The sequence below is a fragment of the Plecotus auritus genome (assembly GCF_963455305.1).
Source record: "Plecotus auritus genome assembly, chromosome: X".
NCBI classification, from domain to species: domain Eukaryota; kingdom Metazoa; phylum Chordata; class Mammalia; order Chiroptera; family Vespertilionidae; genus Plecotus; species Plecotus auritus.
In genome coordinates, this window is record NC_137784.1 from 809992 (window position 1) to 834534 (window position 24543).

The 24543-nt window shown below is 52.9% G+C and overlaps 2 protein-coding genes across 3 annotated transcripts in view; both read right to left on the reverse strand.

Moving 5' to 3' along the window:
* The window catches only part of DHRSX (dehydrogenase/reductase X-linked), a 259390-nt gene extending 238693 nt beyond the window's left edge, over positions 1-20697 (reverse strand). The window contains exons 1-3 of one of the 2 annotated variants that reach the window (XR_013959719.1): positions 20525-20687; positions 3284-3391; positions 811-879 (exon numbers count right to left, since the gene is read on the reverse strand). Coding sequence is in view for 1 of the 2 variants with exons in the window: in XM_080651933.1 (XP_080508059.1) it covers positions 811-879; positions 3284-3391; positions 20525-20633 (286 nt within the window). In the remaining variant the exon portion in view is untranslated. Of the gene's footprint in view, positions 1-810; positions 880-3283; positions 3392-20524 lie in introns of both variants that reach the window. The other variant, XM_080651933.1, reaches the window with a different exon arrangement.
* Positions 7926-20682, reverse strand: ZBED1 (zinc finger BED-type containing 1). The gene is made up of 2 exons (XM_080651931.1): positions 20525-20682; positions 7926-10564 (listed from the first exon to the last, which is right to left on the reverse strand). Exon 2 carries the CDS (start codon positions 10552-10554, stop codon positions 8293-8295), a length of 2262 nt encoding a protein of 753 aa, XP_080508057.1. The 5' UTR covers positions 10555-10564; positions 20525-20682; the 3' UTR covers positions 7926-8292.
* Positions 20698-24543: the final 3846 nt, after the last annotated feature.

Genomic DNA, 24543 nt, shown 5'->3' on the forward strand with positions numbered 1-24543 from the left:
GCCTTCTGGAACGTTCCTCAACCGCCTTCTGGAACGTTCCTCAACCGCCTTCTAGAACGTTCCTCAACCGCCTTCTGGAACGTTCCTCAACCGTCTTCTGGAACGTGCCTCAACCGCCTTCTAGAACGTTCCTCAACCGCCTTCTAGAACGTTCCTCAACCGCCTTCTGGAACGTGCCTCAACCACCTTCTAGAACGTTCCTCAACCGCCTTCTGGAACGTTCCTCAACTGCCTTCTAGAACGTTCCTCAACCGCCTTCTGGAACGTGCCTCAACCGCCTTCTAGAACGTTCCTCAACCGCCTTCTAGAACGTTCCTCAACTGCCTTCTAGAACGTTCCTCAACCGCCTTCTGGAACGTTCCTCAACCCCCTTCTGGAACGTTCCTCAACCGCCTTCTAGAACGTTCCTCAACCGCCTTCTAGAATGTTCAACCGCCTTCTAGAACATTCCTCAACCGCCTTCTAGAACATTCCTCAACCGCCTTCTAGAACATTCCTCAACCGCCTTCTGGAACGTTCCTCAACCACCTTCTAGAACATTCCTCAACCCTGGGTAGGTGTGTAAGCGAGTGCTGGTGAATTATCCTTAAAACGATCTTTTTGTTTGTTTGTTTTTCACTCATTTAGGGTTTGTAAAATTTCCCGCAAAAAAAATAATCCCCCAAGGAATAGTGCACGAAGGAGACACAGCGGCCCCTACAGGCCACGCCCACCAGCTCGCCCCTCGTCTGGGGATAGTGGAGTCTGAGGGCCACCTGCGTCCGGGCGTCCGCACGGTATACAGCGACGGGCCATCGCCGCCAGCCCTACCTTCCCGGTTCCCCGTCTCCTCTTTCAGTTTCCTCACAACCTCGCGGCCTTTCTCAGCATCGTTTCCAGCTAAAAGGAAAAAAAAAAAGGAACAATGAGTGGCCTGTTTTATTTTATTTTATTTTTTTTATTTCACTAGAGGCCTGGGACACAACATGAGTGCATTGTCTGCCTGGCCCCTGGGGGGTCAGTGCACATCCTGGCTACAGGCCGGCCACCCGGTCGTCACGGTCGTAACGGCCGCTTGGGTTTTTATATGTAAATAGATGACCTCGGCTTACGCCCCGGTGCAGTCCGGGACCCCTCACGCCTTACCGCCCGCCGGCCGTGAACCCGGCGTCTGGCTGAGCGGCTCTCCCCCTGGGGGAGCGCCCTGACCACGAGAGGGCAGCTCCTGCGTTGAGCGTCTGCCCCCCGGTGGTCAGTGCACATCGTCGCGACAGGCCGTTCCGCTGTTGGGTCGATTTGCATATTAGGCTTTTATTATATAGGATTTTAAATTCGTTTATATTTTTAAGTTTTGTGGGTTTTTTTTCCTTAAATAAGTCCTAGCTGATTTGGCTCAGTGGATAAGGCATCAGCCTGCAGACTGAAGGGTCCTGGGTTCGATTCTGGACAAGGGCACATGCCCGGGTTGTGGGCTGGATCCCCAGTAGGGGGCGTGCAGGAGGCAGCCGATCCGTGTTTCTCTCTCCTCATGGATGTTTCTCTCTCTCTCTCTCTCTCTCCCTCTCCCTTCCTCTCTGAAATCAATAAAAATATATTAAAAAGAATAAAGAAATAAAAGTGTTACAACAGCGGTAAATATACATGCATATACACGGAGTGGCCAAATGAGGATGATCTCTGAACGCATAATAATCTGGCCACTCAGTGTCGATCCTATAGAATAAAAGGCTAATATACAAATGGTCCCCTCGACCAGGAGTTCGACCAGCAGGCAGGCCGGCCAACCGCCCATGTCCCCTCCCCCTGGCCAGGCTGGCTGGACCCCACCCAAGCACGAATTCATGCACCGGGCCTCCAATATATATATATATATATATATATATACACTGAGTGGGCAGATTATTATGTGTTCAGAGATCATCATAATATGGCCACTCAGTGTATATGCATGTATATTTACCACTGTTGTAACACTTTTTTTTAAAATGTATTTTATTGATTTTTTACAGAGAGGAAGGGAGAGGGATAAAGAATTAGAAACATCGATGAGAGAGAAACATCAATCAGCTGCCTCCTGCACGCCCCCCACTGGGGATGTGCCTGCAACCAAGGTACATGCCCTTGACCGGAATCGAACCCGGGACCCTTCAGTCCGCAGGCCGACGCTCTATCCACTGAGCCAAACCAGTTTCGGCATAGCACTTATATTTATTTATTTATATATACATATTTATATATACATATATATACATATATACACACATATACACACATATACATACATATATATATGTATGTATATGTGTGTATATATGTGTATATATGTATATATATGTATATATATGCATATATATTTATATATATACAAAAATATATATATATTTTTATATATATATAAAAATATATATTTTTGTGTATATATGTATATATATATATGTGTGTGTGTATATATATATATATATATATATATATATATATATATATATATATATATATTAGAGGCCCGGTGCATGAATTCGTGCCTGGGTGGGGTCCGGCCAGCCTGGCCAGGGGGAGGGGACATGGGCGGTTGGCCGGCCTGCCTGCTGGTCCAACTCCTGGTCGAGGGGACCATTTGCATATGAGCCTTTTATTCTACAGGATGGACACGGAGTGGCCAGATGATAATGCATTCAGAGATCATCCTCATCTGGCCACTCAGTGTATGTATTTGTACATATACTAGAGGCCCGGTGCATGAATTCGTGAATGGGTGGGGTCCTTCGGACCTGGACCGGCCGGTAGGAAGGAGGGACCGTGCGAGGTTGGCTGTGGGAGAGCATTGACCACCAGAGGCTGCTCCTGCATTGAGCGTCTGCCCCCTGGTGGTCAGTGCACGTCATAGCTACAGGCTGGTCATCCGGTCGTCCGGTTGTAACGGCTTTTTTATATATATATATATATATAAATGAACCTAGGAGAACGAATCTAATGCAACTGAAAATGCCTTCAGCTCCTGCTGGTTTGGAACTAAAACCAGCATCCACAGCTTGGCCGATGTGGCTCAGTTGGGTCACAGCGATTGGCCGACCGGTCGACTGTCTGCCCCCTGGTGGTCAGTGCACGTCACAGCAATTGGCCGACGGGTCGACTGTCTGCCCCCTGGTGGTCAGTGCACGTCATAGCGAGCGGTGGAGCGGCCTTAGCCTATCATGAGCATATTCCGCTCTGATTGGCTGACCGGCCGACCGGCCGACCGGTCCCTTAGCCTATGAGGCTTCTCTTACACAGGATGTCCTCGACGAGTCAGCGTGAAGACCCTTACCTATGATCACGTGCATGCCAAGCAGCGCCAGGCGCTTGGAGGTCGCCAAGCCAATTCCCTGCGTGCCTCCCGTCACTATGGCAACGCGGCCCGGTTGCCGGGGGAAGACTGTGAAAGCGGAAGAAGAAAAAATAAATAAATAAGCGTGAGATTGAAGGGTCGAGGACATCTTGGTAAGAATTCCACCCCCCCCCCCCCCGTTGGGTATCGGATGCCAGCGGCACCCACGCTCCATTATCTGGGGTCCTTCTTCGATGCCCATTGCGAAGCCATGGATTCCCAACATCAAGAATCATTTGGCCGAAACCGGTGTGGCTCCGTGGATAGAGCGTCGGCCTGCGGACGGAGGGGTCCCGGGTTCGATTCCGGTCAAGGGCATGGACCTTGGTGGCGGGCACATCCCCAGTGGGAGGTGTGCGGGAGGCAGCTGATCGATGTTTCTCTCTCATCGATGTTTCTAACTCTCTGTCCCTCTCCCTTCCTCTCTGTAAAAAATCAATAAAATATATTTAAAAAAAAAATATATATATATATATTAAAAAAAAAAAAAAAGAATCATTTGTGTCCAGCCAGTGTGGCTCCGTGGTTGAGCGTCCACCTAGGAACCAGGAGGTCAGGGTTCGATTCCCGGTCAAGGGCACATGCCCGGGTGGCGGGCTCGATCCCCAGGAGGGGGCGTGCAGGACGTAGCCGATCCATGATTCTCTCTCATCATGGATGTTTCTATCTCTCTCTCTCTTGCTTCCGCTCTGAAATAATTTTTTAAAAAATATATTTTATTAATTTTTTTACAGAGAGGAAGGGAGAGGGAGAGAGTTAGAAACATCAATGAGAGAGAAACATCGATCAGCTGCCTCCTGCACACCCCCACCTGGGGATGTGCCCGCAACTAAGGTACATGCCATTGACTGGAATCGAACCCGGGTCCCTTTAGTCTGCAGATCGACGCTCTATCCACTGAGCCAAACCGGTTAGGGCAGCCTCTCTGAAATAATTATATTTATATTTATATTTATATTTATATTTATATTTATATTTATATATTTATATATATTTATATTTATATATATTTATATATTTATATATTTGTATATTTATATATATATATATATATATTTTTTTTTTTTTTTTAAGAATCATTTGCAGTTTGGGAGATGTGAATATAATACTTTCAATGACCCTGACTGGTGAGATCTTGCAGAAATATCCTTGATAAAACTCTTGTCCCGCCCCTACAGATGACTTTGGAATAATATGCCAGAATATGTCGCCAAAAAGATTTGCGGAAAAGTCGGGGAAAAAAAATGTATACTGTTTATAGGCACGGGCGAGACTCCTGGGTACCCCCTTGGAGGTAATATATACCTGGGCCTTCCGAAAGCATGTATACACACTTTAAAAAATATGTGTATTTTATTTGATTTCGGAGAGGAAGGGAGAGAGAGACACATCCATGAGGAGAGAGAATCGTGGATCGGCTGCCTCCTGCACGCCCCCTCCTGGGGATCGAGCCTGCAACCCGGGGCCGGTGCCCTTGACCGGGAATCGAACCCGTGACCTCCTGGTTCCTAGGTCGATGCTCAACCACGGAGCCACACTGGCCGAGCTGAAAAGATACTAAAAAAAAAAAAAAAAAAAAAAAAAAATCAATGCACCCTTATTTATAATAGAAAGATCTGATCCTCTAACAGGGACTTAATACAGGTGCGATTCCAAAGAAATCCACCAAATAGTGTCCCAGTAATACCTTGGATGAATCTGAAGGTAATTACACCAGGTGGAAAAATAAAAATAAAAAGCAGATTTAAAAGGGTTCCTTTGAGTAGGGCTCCATTTATAGGACATTGTTGGGGGGGAGGGGTTGGTATGTTTTTTTTTTTTTTTTCCATTTTATAGGACAATAGAGGCCCGGTGCACGAATTCATGCACGGGTGGGGTCCCTTTGCCTGGACGGTGATCGGGGTTGATCAGGGCCGTTGGCCGGAGAGGGACGGCGGGCGTGGGGGGGGGGGGGTCCAGGGCGTGTCCGGCCCGTCTCGCCCAGTCCTGATCGGCCGAAACCCCAGCAGCAAGCTAACCTACCAGTCGTAACGTCTGCCCCCTGGTGGTCAGTGCATGTCATAGCGAGTGGTCGACCGGACGTCTGTCTGCCCCCTGGTGGTCAGTGCACGTCATAGCGAGTGGTCGTCCGGTCGACTGTCTGTTCCCTGGTGGTCAGTGCACGTCATAGCGAGTGATCGTCCGGTCGACTTTCTGCCCCCTGGTGGTCATTGCACGTCATAGCGACTGGTCGACTGGTCGTCTGTCTGCCCCCTGGTGGTCAGTGCACATCATAGCGAGTGGTTGACCGGTCGACTGTCTGCCCCCTGGTGGTCAGTGCACGTCATAGCGAGTGGTCGACCGGTCGACTGTCTGCCCCCTGGTGGTCAGTGCACGTCATAGCGAGTGGTCGACCGGTCGACTGTCTGTTCCCTGGTGGTCAGTGCACGTCATAGCGAGTGGTCGACCGGTCGACTGTCTGCCCCCTGGTGGTCAGTGCACGTCATAGCGAGTGGTCGACCGGTCGACTGTCTGTTCCCTGGTGGTCAGTGCACGTCATAGCGAGTGGTCGACCGGTCGACTGTCTGCCCCCTGGTGGTCAGTGCACGTCATAGCGAGTGGTTGACCGGTCGACTCTCTGCCCCCTGGTGGTCAGTGCACGTCATAGCGAGTGGTTGACCGGTCGACTCTCTGCCCCCTGGTGGTCAGTGCACGTCATAGCGAGTGGTTGACCGGTCGACTCTCTGCCCCCTGGTGGTCAGTGCACGTCATAGCAAGCGGTTGAGCGGCCTTCGCATATCATTAGCATATGACGCTTTGATTGGTTGAACGGACGACCGGACACTTAGCATATTAGGTTTTTATTCTATAGGATTGTTGAAATGACACAGCTGTTACCCTCACAGAGATAAGTGGTTGGTGGCGGGGAGGGGGGGGAAGGGAGTGGGGGATGTGGGGGTAGGAAGTGAGGTAAAAGGAAGTGGGCGGAGCTACAGAAAAGTCACCAGGAGGTTTTGGTGGGGACCGCCCTGCCGGGTAGAAACCATAATGAGGAAACCACAAGCCTCTGTGTTAGGACGAGGGTTTAGGGTTGAGGGTTGAGGGTTAGAGTTAGGCTTAAAGTGTATGGTTTAGTGTTAGGGTTTAGTGTTTGGCTTAGGGTTAAGGGTTAGGATTAGGATTTAGGGTTAGGTTTAAGGTTTAGGGTTTGGGTTAGGGCTAGGGTTTAGGGTTTAGAGTTTGGGTTAGGGCTAGGGTTTAGGGTTGGGTTTAGGGTTTAGGGTTGGGTTTAGGGTTTAGGGTTTGGGTTAGGGCTAGGGTTTAGGGTTGGGTTTAGGGTTCAGGATTAGGGCTAGAGTTAGGCTTAAAGTGTATGGTTTAGTGTTAGGGTTAGGTTTAGGATTTAGCATTTGGCTTAAGGTTAAGGGTTAAGATTAGGATTTAGGGTTAGGTTTAGGGTTAGGGTTTGGGTTAGGGCTAGGGTGTAGGGTTTGGGTTAGGGCTAAGGTTTAGGGTTTAGGATTAGGTTTAGGGTTTAGATTTAGAATTATGATTGTTAAGGGCTAGGGCTATGGCTAGGGTTTAGGGTTTGGGTTAGGGCTAGGATTTAGGGTTAGGTTCAGGGTTTAGATTTAGAATCATGATTGTTCAGGGTTAGGGCTAGGGTTTAGGGTTTAGATATAGAATTATGATTGCTAAGGGTTAGGGCTATGGCTAGGGTTTAGGGTTAAGGCTATGGCTAGGGTTTAGGGTTTGGGTTAGGGCTAGGGTTTAGGGTTTAGGGTTTGGGTTAGGGCTAGGGTTTAGGGTTCAGGGTTAGGGCTAGAGTTAGGCTTAAAGTGTATGGTTCAGTGTTATGGTTAGGCTTAGGATTTAGCATTTGGCTTAGGGTTAAGATTAGGATTTAGGGTTAGGTTTAAGGTTTAGGGTTTGGGTTAGGGCTAGGGTGTAGGGTTTGGGTTAGGGCTAAGGTTTAGGGTTAGGTTTAGGGTTTAGATTTAGGATTAGGGTTTAGATTTACAATTATGATTGTTAAGGGTTAGGGCTATGGCTAGGGTTTAGGGTTAAGTTTAGGGCTTGGGTTAGGGCTAGGGTTTAGGGTTTAGATTTAGAATCATGAGTGTTCAGGGTTAGGGCTACATCTAGGGTGTAGGATTTGGGTTAGGGCTAAGGTTTAGGGTTTAGATTTAGGATTAGGGTTAGGTTTAGGGTTTAGATTTAGAATTATGATTGTTTAGGGTTAGGGCTACGGCTAGGGTTTAGGGTTTGGGTTAGGGCTAGGGTTTAAGGTTTAGGGAGCGGACTGGTTTCATAGTTGCCCTTTTTAAAAAATATATATATATATATTTTATTGATTTCAGAGAGGAAGGGGGGGGGAGAGAGAGAGAGAGAGAGAGAGAGACATCCATGAGGAGAGAGAATCATGGACCTGCTGCCTCCTGCACGCCCCCTTCTGGGGATCGATCCCACAACCTGGGCATGTGCCCTTGACCGGGAATTGAACCTGTGACCTCCTGGTTCCTAGGTCCACGCTCAACCCCTGAGCCACGCTATCTGGGCTCAAACATACTTTCAAAAACTTCTTTTCCATTTTATTGAATGTATTTGGGGGGGGGGGGGGTTGACACCGGTTAACAAAATTATTCATATTTCAGATGCACAATTCCACAACACATCATCTGTATACTGTTGTTTGTGTTTATTTAAATTTTTTAATTGATTTCAGAGAGGAAGGGAGAGGGAACAAGAGAGAGAAACCTCCACGAGGAGAGAGAAACATGGATCGGCTGCCTCCTGCGCGCCCCCTCCTGGGGATCGAGCTCACAACCGGGGCGTGTGCCCTTGACCGGGAATCGAACCCGGTGACCTCTTGGTTCCTGGCTCAACGCTTGAGCCACAGCCAGCCGGCCTGGGGTCCCTATATCCATCAAAGCATGACCCCCCAACTCCGCCTCCCCGTCCCCCTGTGGCTACACCAAGCCGCTGTCCCGGACCCCAAAGAACCCGCTCTGCACCGCATCCCCAAACGTCACCACCGGCTCGTGGTCCAACCCCCACTCCCCTTCGTCCTCGTCCTCCGGTTCCGGTTCCGCCCAGCCACCGCCACCGCCGCCGCCACGCGCGTTCTCGTACAGAAACACCTGCTCGTCCACGTGCGCGGGGGCCAGGCGGTTCCGCTTGGCGCGCACCACGGCGGCCGCGGACCCGAAGAGGCGCTCCGGGGGCGCGCACGTCGCCGGGACGCACCAGTATTTCTGCAGCACGTGGGGCAGCACCGGGAACAGCGCCTGGCGCTCGCGCCACCATTTCAGGGGGTCCTCGTCGAGCCCCAAGACTTTCTGCGACTTGAAGTTGCTCAGTTCCTCCAGCACCTGCGCGTGCCACTCCTCCTCCTCCTCCGCGGGCCCCGCCTGGCAGAAGATCTCCGCCAACATGTTGTTGATGACGCTGGAGCGCGGCGGTGGCGGCGGCGTCATGGCGCACGGGGGCGGAGCGCACGGAGGCGGCGTCATGGCGCACGGAGGCGGGGCGCACGGGGGCGCCGGCTTCTTTTCAGGGGGCTCCTGGGGCAACCCATCCAGGGGGTCCTCGGCGCCCCGGTGGGGGCCTCCTTCCTTGATTTTTTCCAGGAGGCTCTTGGCTTCCTCCAGGACCCGGCTCTCCACCTGCTGCCTCTCCAAAGCGGACAGGAACGGGAGTTTCTTGTAACGCGGGTCCAAGAAGGTGGCCACGTTGAGGAACAGGTCCATCTCGGGCGCCTCCTGGTAGGTGAGGGCCAGCTCTTTGGCGATGACCTCCTTGGCCATGCTGACCTCCTTGGAGTCCAGGTCGTGGACGCTGAGCGTGGTGTTCCGTAGCATGTGCAGGAGCGGCTTGACCATGCTGATGGTGGGGTACTTGGGGGCGCAGAGCATGTCCGCCGCTTGCTGGAAGGGCTGGAGGAGGTCCACCAGGCCCTCGATGCTGGCCCACTCGGACGCGTCCAGCATGAGGTGGTGGCTGTTGCTGTCTTCCACCAACACGCCCGCCACGGCGAACTGCTCCTCCCGGAGACGCTTCAGCATGGCCAGCGTGGCGCCCCACCAGGCCACGCGGTCGCTCACCAGCATGCGGCTGGGCTGCCTCTGCCGCTTCTGCTGCTCGAACAGCATCGACCTGGCCACGGGGGACTGTTGGAAATACGCCACGAGCCGCCGGCAGCGCGCCAGGAGCGCGCCCAGCTTGGGCAGCCGGAGCGCGCGCTGGATGGCGGCGTCGAACGCGCGCCCGAGGCAGCGCAGGTGCACGGGGATGTCCAGGAGCGCGCACGCCTTGGCCACGTCCTTCCCGCCGTCGGTGGTGGCGCCGGCTACCTTGGCGCCGATGCCCCATTCGATGAAGGCTTCGTAGAGGACGCGCGCCATGGTCTCCGAGGCGTTTTCCTCGGGGACCTCGAACGTCTTCAGGCAACGGTGGGCGTAACCGGGGGACAGGCCACCGGGGGGCGCACGGCTGCCTCCGCCTGCGCCTGCGCCTGCGCCTCCGCCAACGCTGAGAAAGTGGGCGGCCAGCGTGACGTACGTCCTGTTTTGGTGATGGCTTCTCCAGAGATCCAGGGAGAGGGCGCACCAGGGCGCGCCGGCTAGATCTTTGCGCACGGCCTCGCGGACAACCCCGTAGCGCTCGGGGATGGCTTTGCTGAAAAATTTCCTCCCGGGCATCTCGTACCACGGGTCCGCCGTCCTCAAGAGCGCGCGGAACGCGGGTTCATCCACCATAGACACGGGGTACAGGCCCTCGCAAAGGAACCCCAAGACGGCCGCCGTCAGATCCTGCTGCCTCTTGTCCTGGGGCGCCTGGGACGCGTCCGGCTTGAGTTTGGAGAAGGCGCTGGCGAAGGCCTCGCGCATCTGCTCCGTGTTGCTCTTGACCAGCTCGCAGAACTCCTCGGCGTGGTTCTTCTCCAGGTGGTAGGACAGGTTGGAGGTGTTGCCCGAATAGGCGATCTGGGCCCGGCAGATGCGGCAGTAGATTTTTTTCCACTGCTGGATGCAGCCCTCGGCGTCCGTGTCGAAGCCGAAGTATTTCCACACTTTGCTCTTGGCGCGCGGGTGCGCCACCAGCTTGAGGTCGGACGAGGGCGGCGACGACGACGACGAGGGCGGGGAGGGGTGGTCCGGGGTTCGAGCCGCCTCCATCGTGGTCTTCCACGAGCCTTGCGCCCTCCGGGCCCCGGAGACAACGCCTGTCATGCGGGAGCACCTGGTGAGAAGCGCGGAGACAGACACATGGTGAAAAGGTCAGGGAAGCAGGGCTCGCCCCGGCTGGGGTGGCTCGGTGGGTGGAGCGTGGGCCTGCGGGTGGGAGGGGGTCCCGGGTTCGAATCCAGGCAAGGGCACCAAAATAATAATAATAATAATAATAATAATAATAAAGAAAGAAAGAAAAGAAAGAAAGACAGCCCTAACCGGTTTGGATCAGTGGATAGAGTGTGGGCCTGCGGACTGAAGGGTCCCGGGTTCGAATCCAGGCAAGGGCACCAAAAAAAAAAAAAAAGAAAAGAAAAGAAAGCCCTAACCGGTTTGGCTCAGTGGATAGAGTGTGGGCCTGCGGACTGAAGGGTCCCGGGTTCGAATCCAGACAAGGGCACCAAAAATAATAATAATAATAAAAAATAAAGAAAGAAAGACAGCCCTAACCGGTTTGGATCAGTGGATAGAGCATGCACCTGCGGACTGAAGGGTCCCGGTTCAATTCCAGACAAGGGCACACACACAAAGAAAATAAAAGAAAGACAGCCATAACCAATTTGGCTCAGTGGATAAAGCATGGGCCTGCGGACTGAAGGGTCCCGGGTTCGATTCCAGGCAAGGGCACCAAAAAGAAAGAAAGAAAGAAAGAAAAGAAAAGAAAGACAGCCCTAACCAATTTGGCTCAGTGGATAAAGCATGGGCCTGTGGACTGAAGGGTCCCGGGTTCGAATCCAGACAAGGGCACCAAAAAAAAGAAAAAAGAAAAGAAAGACAGCCCTAACCGGTGTGGCTCAGTGGATGGAGCATCGGCCTGCAAACTGAAGGGTCCCGGGTTCGATTCCAGGCAAGGACACCAAAAAAAAAAAAAAAAAGAAAGAAAAGAAAAGAAAGACAGCCCTAACCAGTGTGGCTCAGTGGATGGAGCGTCGGCCTGCAAACTGAAGGGTCCCGGGTTCGAATCCAGGCAAGGGCACCAAAAAAAATAATAATAATAAAAAATAAAGAAAGAAAAGAAAAGAAAGACAGCCCTAACCAATTTGGCTCAGTGGATAGAGCGTCGGCCTGCAAACTGAAGGGTCCTGGGTTCGATTCCAGGCAAGGGCACAAAAAAAAAAGAAAGAAAGAAAGAAAAGAAAGACAGCCCTAACCAGTTTGGCTCAGTGGATAGAGCGTCGGCCTGCGGACGGAAGGGTCCCGGGTTCGATTCCCATCAAGGGCATGTACATTGGTTGCGGGCACATCCCCAGTGGGAGGCGTGCAGGAGGCAGCGGATGGATGTTTCTCTCTCATCGATGTTTCTCTCTGTCCCTCTCCCTTCCTCTCTGTAAAAAATCAATAAACTATATATTTTAAAAAAGAATCATGGGTGTGATATTAAAAATTTTAAAAAGAAAAGAAAATAGGCCATTTGGAGCATAGCCAACATTTTTTATTCCCGTGTTTAATTTTTTTTAAATAATTCTTTTATTGTTGAAGGTATTACATATACCCCTTTTCCTCCCGCCCCCCCCATTGATCCCTCCAGCCCCCCCCCCTCTGCCCCAGACCCTCTCCCCTCTTTTGTCTGTGTCCATGGGGGATGCATCGATGCACACAAAGTCTTTTGGTTGATCTCTTCCCAACCACCCTCCCTCCCCCGCCTTCCCTCTGAGGTTTGACCGTCTATTCCAGGGGTCCTCGCACTTTTTAAACAGGGGGCCAGTTCCCTGTCCCTCAGACCGTGGGAGGGCCGGACTATCGTTTAAAAAAAAAAAAACAAAAAACTATGAACAAATTCCTATGCGCACGGCAGGCCCGGGACGCGTCGGCTGCTAAGCAGGACAGGCAGCGGCCCCCGGCGGGCCGGATCCATGTCCTCGGCGGGCCGCCTGTGGCCCGTGGGCTGTAGTTCGGGGACCCCTGGTCTATTCGATGCTCTGTGGCTCTGGGTCTATTCTGTTCATCCGTGTATGTTGTTCGTTAGATCCCATGTCGGAGTGAGGTCATGGGAGACGTGTCTGTCTCTGATGGGCGTGTCTCTCAGCATCATGCTCTCCAGGTCCCTCCGTGCTGTCTCAACGGGGGAGAGACCCCCCCCTTTTTCACGGCTGCGTAGTATTCCACGGTTTAGATCAAAGACATTAAATTCCTGGCCGGGGGCCACACAACGAATATTTTTGTGGCCCGACCAATAGAACAGTATGTAAGAAATGTTTTTTATTGTTTGTTTGTTTTTTAGTTTTTTATATATTTTATTGATATTTTACAGAGAGGAAGGGAGAGGGATAGAGAGTCAGAAACATCGATGAGAGAGAAAAACATCGATCAGCTGCCCCCCTGCACGCTCCCACCTGGGGATGTGCCCGCAACCAAGGTACGTGCCCTTGACCGGAATCGAACCCAGGACCCTTCCGTCCGCAGGCCGATGCTCTATCCGCTGAGCCACACCGGTGAGGGCTGTAAGAAACGTTTTTTTGTTTTGTTTTTTTTTTAAATATATTTTATTGATTTTTTACAGAGAGGAAGGGAGAGGGATAGAGAGTCAGAAACATCGATGAGAGAGAAAAACATCGATCAGCTGCCTCCTGCATACCCCCCACTGGGGATGTGCCCGCCACCCAGGTCCATGCCCTTGACCGGAATCGAACCCGGGACCCTTCCGTCCGCAGGCCGACGCTCTATCCGCTGAGCCACCCCGGTGAGGGCTGTAAGAAACGTTTTAATAAAAATGTCGTCACTTCCTTTTTACACTGTCCTGTGATACGTCGTCGTTCGTCACGAACGACGACGTTTGCCAGCGACTGCTGACCGTCAGCGAGTGGCATTCAATTCCCTCACGCGCAGACGCACCATTTCCCCCCACGGAAACCGGCAGCGAATATTTTAGCAGCCGACGGCCACGTCCTTCCTCTTGGACGGACGTATTTGGCGTGGGCAACAGGAAATAGGTCGCTTTCGGGGAACGAGAAAAGCGGGTTTATTTGCGTGACGCTTATTCCTGTCTGCAGCGACTCAGTGTCTAGTAAGATCATGTTCAAGGAGAAATACTCATTTTCATTAAAATGTCCTATTATTTTATGTTCACGGAAACTCATTTATTTCAGCCCTTTGTTGCTTACGATCTTATAGATAGACCAGAGGCCCGGTGCACGAAATTCGTGCATGGGAGTGGGGGGGGGTGTCCCTCAGCCCAGCCTGCACCCTCTCCAATCTGGGACCCCCTCGAGGGATGTCCGACTGCCAGTTTAGTCACAATCCAGGACTGCTGGCTCCCAACGGCTCGCCTGCCTGCCTTCCTGATCGCCCCTAACCGCTTCTGCCTGCCAGCCTGATTACGCCCTAACCACTCCTCGGCCAGCCTGATTGATGCCTAACTGCTCCCCTGCCAGCCTGTTTGCCCCTAACTGCCCTCCCCTGCAGGCCTGGTCCCCCCCAACTTCCCTCCTCTACTGGCCTGGTCACCCCTAACTGGCCTCCCCTGCTGGCCTGATTGCCCACAACTGCCCTCCCTTGCAGGCCTGGTCCCTCCCAACTGCCCTCGCCTGCTGGCCATCTTGTGGTGGCCATCTGGTGTCCACATGGGGGCCAGATCTTTGACCACAGGGGGCAGCCATCTTGTGTGTCTGAGTGATGGTCAGTCTGCATATTACTCTTTTATTAGATAGGATAGAGGCCTGGTGCACGGGTGGGGGCCAGCTGGTTTGCCCTGAAGGGTGACCCGGATCAGGGTGGGGGTTCCCTTGGGGCGTGGGGCGGCCTGGGGGAGGGGCCTGTGGTGGTTTGCAGGCCGGCCACTCCCCCTGGTTACCCAAGTGGAGGCCCTGGTATCTGGGGTTTATTTATCTTCTACAATTGAAACTTCGTAGCCTGGAGCGGAGCCAAGCCTTCTGCTTGCTCCGTGGCAGCAGCCATTTCTGTTTGGATTTATGTATCTTCTATAATTGAAACTTTGTAGCCTTAAGCGGAGGCCTGGGCCGGCCAGGGTGTGGGGAAAGCTTGGCTTCCTCCATCGCCGGGGGCAACCCAAGCCTCCCTCCTGCTCTCTCCGTGGCCGCAGACATCTTGGTTGGGGTTAATTTGCATACTTGCTCCTGATTGGCTAGTGGGTGTAGCGGGGTGATGGTTAATTTGCATATTACTTTTATTAGATAGGGTAGATAGATAGATTTATTGATTTCAGAGAGAGGAAGGGAGAAAGAGAAACATCAGTGATCCACCATCGGGAACTCTTTGAGATGAGGTCATTCTGGCCAGTAGCTCACTTGGGTAGAACATCGGCCCCACACACACCGAAATTGTGGGTTCGATCCCGGGTCAGGGCCGAGGCAAGAATCAACGAGTGAATGTATAGATCAGTGGAACAAGAAATCCATGTTTCTTTCTCCCTCTCCCTTCCTCTCTCTCTAAATATCAACACAAACGCCTCCTTCGTACAATCTCAGAGCTCCCTCTCATTCCACGTTCTCACCCAAAATGGAAATGGCTAAGAGATCCTCCTGGTTACTGGTGAGCTCGCCACCCGGGGCAAAGGTCAAAGGTCAAAGGCTCCTCCTGCAAAACTGACATCCAGGCCCGGCAAATGGAATGAGGTTAAAAAGGGACCAGGCAGGATGCCACCCGCCCAGCAATGGAAGGCACACCCCCCATCTCGTTTCTAAAAATCACATCTATTCCTGCCCGGCCGGCGTGGCTCAGGGGTGGTGCGTCGACCTAGGAACCAGGAGGTCACGGGTTCGATTCCCGGTCAAGGGCACATGCCCGGGGTTGTGGGCTCCATCCCCAGTAGGGGGCGTGCAGGAGGCAGCTGATCCATGATTCTCTCTCCTCGTGGAAGTTTCTCTCTCTCTGTGAAATCAATAATAAAAAAATATTTTTTAAAATTATGTCCATCTAACCCCACAGACGAGCCACGGACATTCATCTTGATATAAAATGATCGTTTTCTGGCCCAAGAATAAGGGTTATTCCCTCACCAGACCATGGTTTAACTTTTAACAATGTTTTCTTTTAATTTTTTTTTTAATGTGACTACTTTTTATAAATATATTTGTATCGATTTTAGAGAGGAAGAGTGAGAGAAACATCCATGAGGAGAGAGAATCATGGATCGGCTGCCGCCTGCACGCTCCCTACTGGGAATCGAACCCGCAACCCGGGCATGTGCCCTGACTGGGAATCGAACCTGGGACCCTTCAGTCCGCAGGCTGATGCTCTATCCACTGAGCCAAGCCAGCTAGGGCTTTGTTTAACTATTATTATTATTATTATTATTATAAGAGGCCCGGTGCACAAAATTCGTACATGGGGGGGGGCGTCCCTCAGCCGGCCTGCCCCCTCTCCAAATCACGATGCCTCCGGGACTGTCTAACTGCTGGTTTAGGCCCGATCCCGCCGTCGAACATCCCTCTTGCAAACTGGGACCACTGGCTCCTAACCGCTCACCTGCCTGCCTGCCTGCCTGCCTGATCGTCTCTAACTGCCTTCCCCTGCCAACCACATCGCCCCTAACTTCTCTCCCCTGCCGGCCTGATTGCCCCTAACTGCTCTCCTCTGTCAGCCTGATCGTCTCTAACTGCTCTCCCCTGCCAACCACATCGCCCCTAACTGCTCTCCCCTGCTGGCCTGATTGCCCCTAACTGCTCTCCCCTGCCTGCCTGATTGTCTCTAACTGCTCTCCCCTGCCAACCACATCGCCCCTAACTGCTCTCCCCTGCTGGCCTGATCGCCCCTAACTGCTCTCCCCTGCCTGCCTGATCGTCTCTAACTGCTCTCCCCTGCCAACCACATCGCCCCTAACTGTCCTCCCCTGCTATCCTGATCTCCCCTAACTGCTTTCCTCTGCCAGCCTGATTGCCCCTAATGCCCTCCCCTGCTGGCCTGATTGCCCCTAACCGCTCTCCCCTGCCGGCCTGATTGCCCCTAACTGCTCTCCCCTGCCGACCTGATCGCCCCTAACTGCTCTCCCCTGCGGGCCTGATAGCCCCTAACTGCTCTCCCCTGCCGGCCTGATAGCCCCTAACTGCCCTTCCCTGCTGTCCTGATCGCCCCTAACCGCCTCTGCCTTAGCCCCCACCACTGTGGCTTTTTCTGGAAGGACGTCCGGAAGGATGTCCGGAAGACGTCCAATCTAATGAGCATATTACCCTTTTATTAGTGTGGATTATTGATTTGAGAGAGAAACATCGATTGGTTGTCCCACTGAGGGATGCATTCACTGGTTGCTCCTTGTCTGTGCACCGACCGGGGGATCGAACCCGCAACCTTGCTGTGTCAGGTTGAAGCTGTAACCAAATGAGCTCCCTGGCCAGGCAGGGCCTAAGTTCTTGGTTTTGGGGCACCCCAAACATGTTGTCAAGACAACCACAGATGTGTGGAATCTCGGGGGGAAGGCGGGGGAGGGTGGGTAGACGGGAAGACCTCAACCAATGAACCTGTAGGCATCTATGCCTCACCCATGGACACAGACCATAAGGGGGTGAGGGCCTGGGGTAGGGGGACAGGGCTAGAAGGGGGTCTATGGGGAGAAAAGGGGGACATACACAGAGTGGCTAGATGATGATGATGATCTCTGAACGCATAGTAATCTGGCCACTCAGTGTGTGTGTGTGTGTGTGTGTGTGTGTGTGTGTGTGTGTGTTTATATATATACATATATATACATATATATACATATATATACATATATATACATATATATACATATATATATATATATATATATATATATATATATATACACACACACACATATATATATTAGAGGCCTGGTGGATGAATTCGTGCATGGGTGGGGTCCGGCCAGCCTGGCCAGGGTGAAGGGACATGGATGGTTGGCCGGCCTGCCTGCTGGTCGAACGCCTGGTCGAGGGGACCATGTGCATATTAGCCTTTTATTCTATAGGATTTACACTCAGTGGCGAGATGATTATGTGCTCAGAGATCATCATCATCTGGCCACTCAGTGTATGTAACACTTTCATCAATAAAGTTTAAAATAATAATAATAATAATAATAATAATAAAAATAACCCCAGAAGAAATTTAAAAAAAATAAAAAAGACTACCAGTTGGTTAAGATAACCACACCAGTGTGTTGTGGGCCTTGGGGGGGGGGGGGGAGGGTGGCGAAGGGGGTGGTCACGTGACCACTTTTATTTTTTTTTTAAATTATATTTTTATTGATTTCAGAGAGGAAGAGATAGAGACATCCATGATGAGAGAGAATCATGGATCGGCTGCCTCCTGCACGCCCCCCGACTGGGGATGGAGCCCGCAACCCAGGCCTGTGCCCTTGACCGGGAATCGAACCCGTGACCTCCTCCTGGTTCCTAGGTCGAAGCTCAACCACTGAGCCCCCCTGGCCAGACTCACAGCTTAATATCCCATTGTCCTCGGAGGGAAGGTGGGGGTGGGGCGGGTGGAGGGGTTGGGGGAGATAAAAATAAATAAATGAATAAAATTAAATAAAAAAATAAATAAAAGCTATAGATTCTTTTCTAAAAGAAAAAAAAAGTATCTCATTTCATTCTCAAGGTAATTCAGTCTTTTAAGTTAGCCTTTGGCCAATTTAAGGATTTCGTGCCCTGAGTGCAGGGAGGTTTGGAGGGCGGGACTCATTTCAAAATACTTAATTCTGTGCAGAGTTGAGGGACACCCCCCTCACCCCCCTCTTCTTCTATGGAGAAAGAACAGGGATTGGAAATTATTTGCATAATCATACAGGCTATTGGCCTTGCTTCCTCCACTGCTGGGGGGAGGGGAGAGGAGAGATGGGGGAGGGGGAGGAGAGAGGGGGAGGGGACGGGGGATGGGGAAGCCGGAAAGCTGAAACAACACAGGAAATACAGCTCTGGCCTCAGGCCTCAGGCCAGGAGAGTAACCACATTTGCTACAATGTAACAGCGGAAATGCCCTCGGAATACTTTGTTTCCCGATAGAGTTACTTTCCCCTAAAAGTAACACAGCCCTGCGGAGCGGGTGTGGCTCAGCGGTTGAGCTTCGACCTATGAACCAGGAGGTCACGGGTTCGATTTCCGCTCAGGGCACACGCCGGGGCTGTGGGCTCGATCCCCAGGAGGGGGCGTGCAGGAGGCGGCCGATCCATGATTCTCTCTCCTCATGGATGTTTCTATCTCCTTCTTCCTCTCCCTTCCTCTCTCTGAAGTCGATAAAAACACATTTAAAAAAAAAAATAGGCCATTAACTTGGTCTGCACAGGCTTCCAAAGAACATGGCATCCATTAAAGAGAAATAAAAAAAAAACGAAAGGAGCGTGGACGTGCTGAGGGAGAAATCACTAAGAAATGGTTAAAATAATAATAATAATAATAATAATATGAAGTGATAGGAAAAAATAGGCAATAAAGTTTTAAAACATAGAATAGAGAACTGAAATGCATAAATATGTCACCATATACACGGAGTGGCCAGATGATGATGAGCTCTGAACGCATAATAATCTGGCCACTCAGTGTGTGTGTATATATATATATATTAGAGGCCTGGTGCATGAATTCGTGCATGGGTGGGGTCCGGCCAGCCTGGCCAGGGGGAGGGGACATGGGCGGTTGGCCGGCCTGCCTGCTGGTCAAACTCCTGGTCGAGGGGACCATGTGCATATGAGCCTTTTATTCTATAGGATCGACACGGAGTGGCCAGAGGATGATGCGTTCTGAGATCATCATCATCTGGCTACTCAGTGTATATATATATACTGTATAGGACCCTAAGAAATGCAAAAAACTCACAGATCATACGTCATTCTCCAATTGGCCCCCTTAAAAATCAAATTGGCCCTCGCTGGTGTGGCTCAGTGGATAGAGCGTCGGCCTGCAGACTGAAGGGTCCCGGGTTCGATTCCCGGTCAAGGGCACATGCCCGGGTTATGGGCTCGATCCCCAGTAGGGGGAGTGCAGGAGGCAGCTGATCCATGATTCTCTCTCCTCATGGATGTTTCTCTCTCTCTCTCTCTCCCTCTCCCTCACCTTCCCTCTCTGAAATCAATACAAATATATTTTAGAAAAAAAAAAATCAAATCGCCCCCCTGTGGGGCGTGTGCCCCACGCTGGCAACCCCCTGGCCTAGAGTAAGATTATGCCAAGCCCACCCGCTGGCCGATTTCTGTTTTTTTGTTTGTTTGTTTGTTTTTAAATATATTTTATTGATTTTTTACAGAGAGGAAGAGAGAGGGATAGAAAGTTAGAAACATAGATGAGAGAAAAACATCGATCAGCTGCCTCCTGCACACCTCCCACTGGGGATGTGCCCGCCACCAAGGTCCATGCCCTGGACCGGAATCGAACCCGGGACCCCTCAGTCCGCAGGCCGACGCTCTATCCACTGAGCCACACCGGTTAGGGCCGATTTCTGGGTTTTAAGACCCAGAATTAACCGCACCTGCACCACGTCCGTCCGGTTGCGGGTCCCCAGCCCCGCCCATCCCGGGAAGGCGCCCGGACCCCACGCCGAGTTGCAAACGGGGGTGACTGGGTGGCTTCTGAACCACAGAGGAACCGAGGTGCCCCTGAACCTCAAGGCTCTCCCTCCCACACCTGCGCGTAACCCACCGCTGAGCCCAGCGCGCGCTAGGCCCGTCCCAAGCCATCCGGGCTGGAGACCAGGACCCTGGGGCGCGCCCCTCCCTCACTCTAGGGTGGGAGACGGGGCGCGATTAAACGGGAACAGCCACCTCTTGGGGTTTGGATCCGGGAGTCCAGGCCCCCCCCCCCCGCCACCCAGCGGTGGGGGAATCCCCGGGGCTGGAACGTAGTGCGCCCAGGGCGCGCGCGCGCGCGGGGGTTGGAGAGGGTCCAGGGCGCACGACCCCCATGGGCGCGCGCCCGGCCTGGCCCCTCCTCCCCGGGCGCGCCCCGGAGTCAAGGTCACGCGGGGCCAAGACCACGCCCCGGCCCGGTGTCGCCCACGCCGCCGCGGCTCCTGGGACGCCCCTCCCCCCCCCCAGAACCCCCCCGCGCGCCCCGCGGCCTCTGACCTGGCTCCGTGAAGCCCCCGAGACAGCGACGCAGTAGCTGCGCCAGGATCACCGCCGCGCCCGCCGCGTAGACGCGCAGCGCCGCCCGCGCTGCAGACAAAGGCGACATGGCCGACCGGCCTCCGTTTCCTCCCGGCACGCCGGGGCCTGGGCCGCCCGGGCCCGACCCACCGGAGGGCGGAGGGAACCCGGCCCCGCCCCGCCCCGTGTCCGCCCCGCCCCGCGTCCGCCCCGCCCCGCTAGGACCGTGTCCCCGACCAGCAGCCCCGCCCCTAAACCCCGGGTCCGCCCCTCCCAGCCAGGGATCCCCGCCTGGATCCGTCCACAAGGGATCCCCCCCCAATCCAGGAAAAGGGACACGCCCCCCCTCCCCAACTAGGAACACAGGGCAATCATCCCCACTTCCCCCCTACCTACCCCACACTTCACCTCCTGTCCCCAGCGCGGATCCCAGCCCAAACCAAGGGACCTCCCCGCTCCCCTTCAAGACCCCCCCCCCCCCCCCCCCCGCAACCCACCTCTCCAAGGACTCCCTCCCAGGACTACGGGACGCCCCCCCTCCAGCCTGGATCCTGCGACCTCCCCCCTCCCCCCACCCCGCCAGGATCCATCGTCCTAATGATAATGGCTTGCTTTCAATGTTCATTCATTCATTCATTCATTCACTCACTTATTCACTCACTCATTCATTCATTCACTCATTCACTAATTTAGTGGTCGGCAAACTGCGGCTCGCGAGCCACATCCTTGTTGAAAGAATGAATGAGTGAATGAATGTATGAATGAGTGAATGAATGAATTAGTGAATGAGTGAATGAATGAATTAGTGCATGAGTGAATGAATGAATGAATTAGTGCAATGGTCGGCAAAATGCTGCTCTCGAGCTACATGCGGCTCGCGAGCCGCGGTTTGCCGCTCTGTTGACTAAGGAGATTGCTGACCACTGGGATAGGGGCTTAATCACAAGGAACAACAGCCTGTAATTATTGGAATCAAGAGTCTAGGTCACTGGTCGGCAAACTCATTAGTCAACAGAGCGGCAAACCGCGGCTCGCCAGCCGCATGTGGCTCGCGAGCCGCAGTTTGCCGACCATTGCACTAATTCATTCATTCACTCATTCACTAATTCATTCATTCATTCATTCATTCATTCATTCATTCATTCTTTCAACAAGGATGTCTGCGTGCCCTACCCACCAAGGACTCAGTCCGACCCCCGAGGAGGATCGACCGTGAGCCAAATGCAGCCCATCGCTTCCCTAGGCTTCTGGACTTGCGTTGGCCGCAACAATGTTGCCATTTCCCGCTGCAACAATGTTACCATTTTCGGCTGCAACAATGTTACCATTTTCGGCTGCAAACAATGTTGCCATTTTCCGGAAGGTTTCCTTGGCATCCATTCCCCGAGCATTTGTCCAAAAGGCATCTTTGGGAAGCCAGCAATTTCCCTCTTGGAAGACAAATACGTGAGAAATACTTGGCAGGAAAGCCACCCTGGCTGTGCCATCAACGCTTAGAAGTAATTAATGCTGCCGGCCCCCGAGGCTCGGGGGTTGAGCGTCCATCTTACGACCCAGGAGGCCTCGGTTCGATTCCCGGTCAGGGCACATGCCCGGGTTGTGGGCTCGATCCCCAGCAGGGGGCGTGCAGGAGGCAGCCGATTCGTGATTCTCTCTCATCATGGATGTTCCTCTCTCTCTTCCCCTCTCTGAAAAAAATAAAAATACAAATTTTTTTAAAAAGAAGTAATTAATGCCATGGAATTGCACGCTTGAAAATGCTTAGAATGGTGTCCCTAGCCGGTTTGGCTCAGTGGATAGAGCGTCGGCCTGCAGACAGAAGGGTCCCGGGTTCGATTCCCGGTCAAGGTCACATGCCCGGGTTGTGTGCTCCATCCCCAGTAGGGGTCGTGCAGGAGGCAGCCAGTTCATGATTCTCTCTCCTCATGGATGTTTCTCCCTCTCCCTCGCCCTTCCTCTCTGAAAGCAATAAAAATCTCTCTATATAAAAGCCTAACATGGAAATTGTCCCCGTGGGAGTTCGACCAGGAGACCCATCACTCGCTCGCTATGACATGTGCTGACCACCAGGGGGTGGCATGGATGAAGGAAGGACCCGGCCAGCAGCTGGATCGGCCCTGATTGCCAGCCAGGCCTAGGGACCCTACCTGTGCATGAATTTCATGCACCAGGCCTCTAGTGTATATATATATATATATATATATATTTTTAAATGCTTTGAATGGCAAATTTTATGTTACTTCAATACACTGAGTGGCCAGATTATTATGATCTCTGAATGTATAATAATCTGTCCACTCAGTGTGTATATATATTAGAGGCCCGGTGCATGAATTCGTGCATGGGTGGGGTCCGGCCAGCCTGGCCAGGGGGAGGGGACCTGGGCGGTTGGCCGGCCTGCCTGCTGGTTGAACTCCTGGTCGAGGGGACCATGTGCATATGAGCCTTTTATTCTGTAGGATCGACACGGAGTGGCCAGATGATGATGCGTTCAGAGATCATCCTCATCTGGCCACTCCATGTATATGTGATATATGTTTATACTACAGGGTGTCCCCCCAAAATGTATACACACGTTAACAGCGGATAACTCACTTAATTTCCACTCCTATTCAAGACGAACTTTTCAAGTTTAACCAGTTTGGCTCAGTGGATAGAGCGTGGGACTGAGGATTGAATGGTTCCGGGTTCGATTTCCGGTCAAGGGCAGGCTTGACCTCTATTGCAGGCTCCTCCCCGGCCTGGGCCCTGGTGGGGGCGCGTGCAGGAGGTAACCCATCCATAGATTTCTCTCACATCCATGTTTCTCCCTGTCTTTCCCTCTCTCTCTAAAGATCAATGGAAACATACCCTCGGGTGAGGATTTAAAAACAAAAAAACTTTCACTGATTTGAAATCATGGGTGAAGACACAGACTAACTTTTTAAACAAAGAACATCTATGCAAGTAAAAGGGTCATATGCTAATTAGACTGGACGTCTTCCGGGAGACCTTCCGGACAAAGCCACGGTGGTGGGGGCTGAGTCAGAGGCGGTTAGGGGTGATCAGGCCAGCAGGGGAGGGCAGTTTGGGGCGATCAGGCCCGCAGAGTAGAGCAGCTAGGGACGATCAGGCCAGGAGGGGAGGGCAGTTAGAGGCGATCAGGCTGGCAGGGGAGGGCAGTTAGGGGCGATCAGGCCGGCAGGGGAGGGCAGTTTGGGGCGATCAGGCCTGCAGAGCAGAGCAGCTAGGGACGATCAGGCCAGGAGGGGAGGGCAGTTAGAGGCGATCAGGCTGGCAGGGGAGGGCAGTTAGGGGCAATAGGCTGGGAGGGGAGGGCAGTTAGGGGCGATCAGGCCGGCAGGGGAGGGCAGTTTGGGGCGATCAGGCCCGCAGAGTAGAGCAGCTAGGGACGATCAGGCCAGGAGGGGAGGGCAGTTAGAGGCGATCAGGCTGGCAGGGGAGGGCAGTTAGGGGCAATAGGCTGGGAGGGGAGGGCAGTTAGGGGCGATCAGGCCGGCAGGGGAGGGCAGTTTGGGGCGATCAGGCCTGCAGAGCAGAGCAGCTAGGGACGATCAGGCCAGGAGGGGAGGGCAGTTAGAGGCGATCAGGCTGGCAGGGGAGGGCAGTTAGAGGCGATCAGGCTGGCAGGGGAGGGCAGTTAGGGGCGATCAGGCTGGCAGGCAGAGGCGGTTAGGGGCGATCAGGCCAGCAGGCAGAGGTGGTTAGGGGCGATCTGGCCAGGCATATCTATATATATACTAGAGGCCCAGTGCATGAAATTCGTGCATGAGAGGGTGGTCCCTCAGCCCGGCCTGCAGACGTCCAGTCTAATTAGCATATTACCCTTTTATTAGTATAGATGTTCTTTGTTAAAAAGTTAGTCTGTGTCTTCACCCATGATTTCAACATGGGCATGTGCCCTAACCGCAGGCAGAGGCAGTTAGGGGCGATCTGGCTGGCAGGGGAGGGCAGTTAGGGGTGATCAGGAAGGCAGGCAGGCAAGCGGTTAGGAGCCA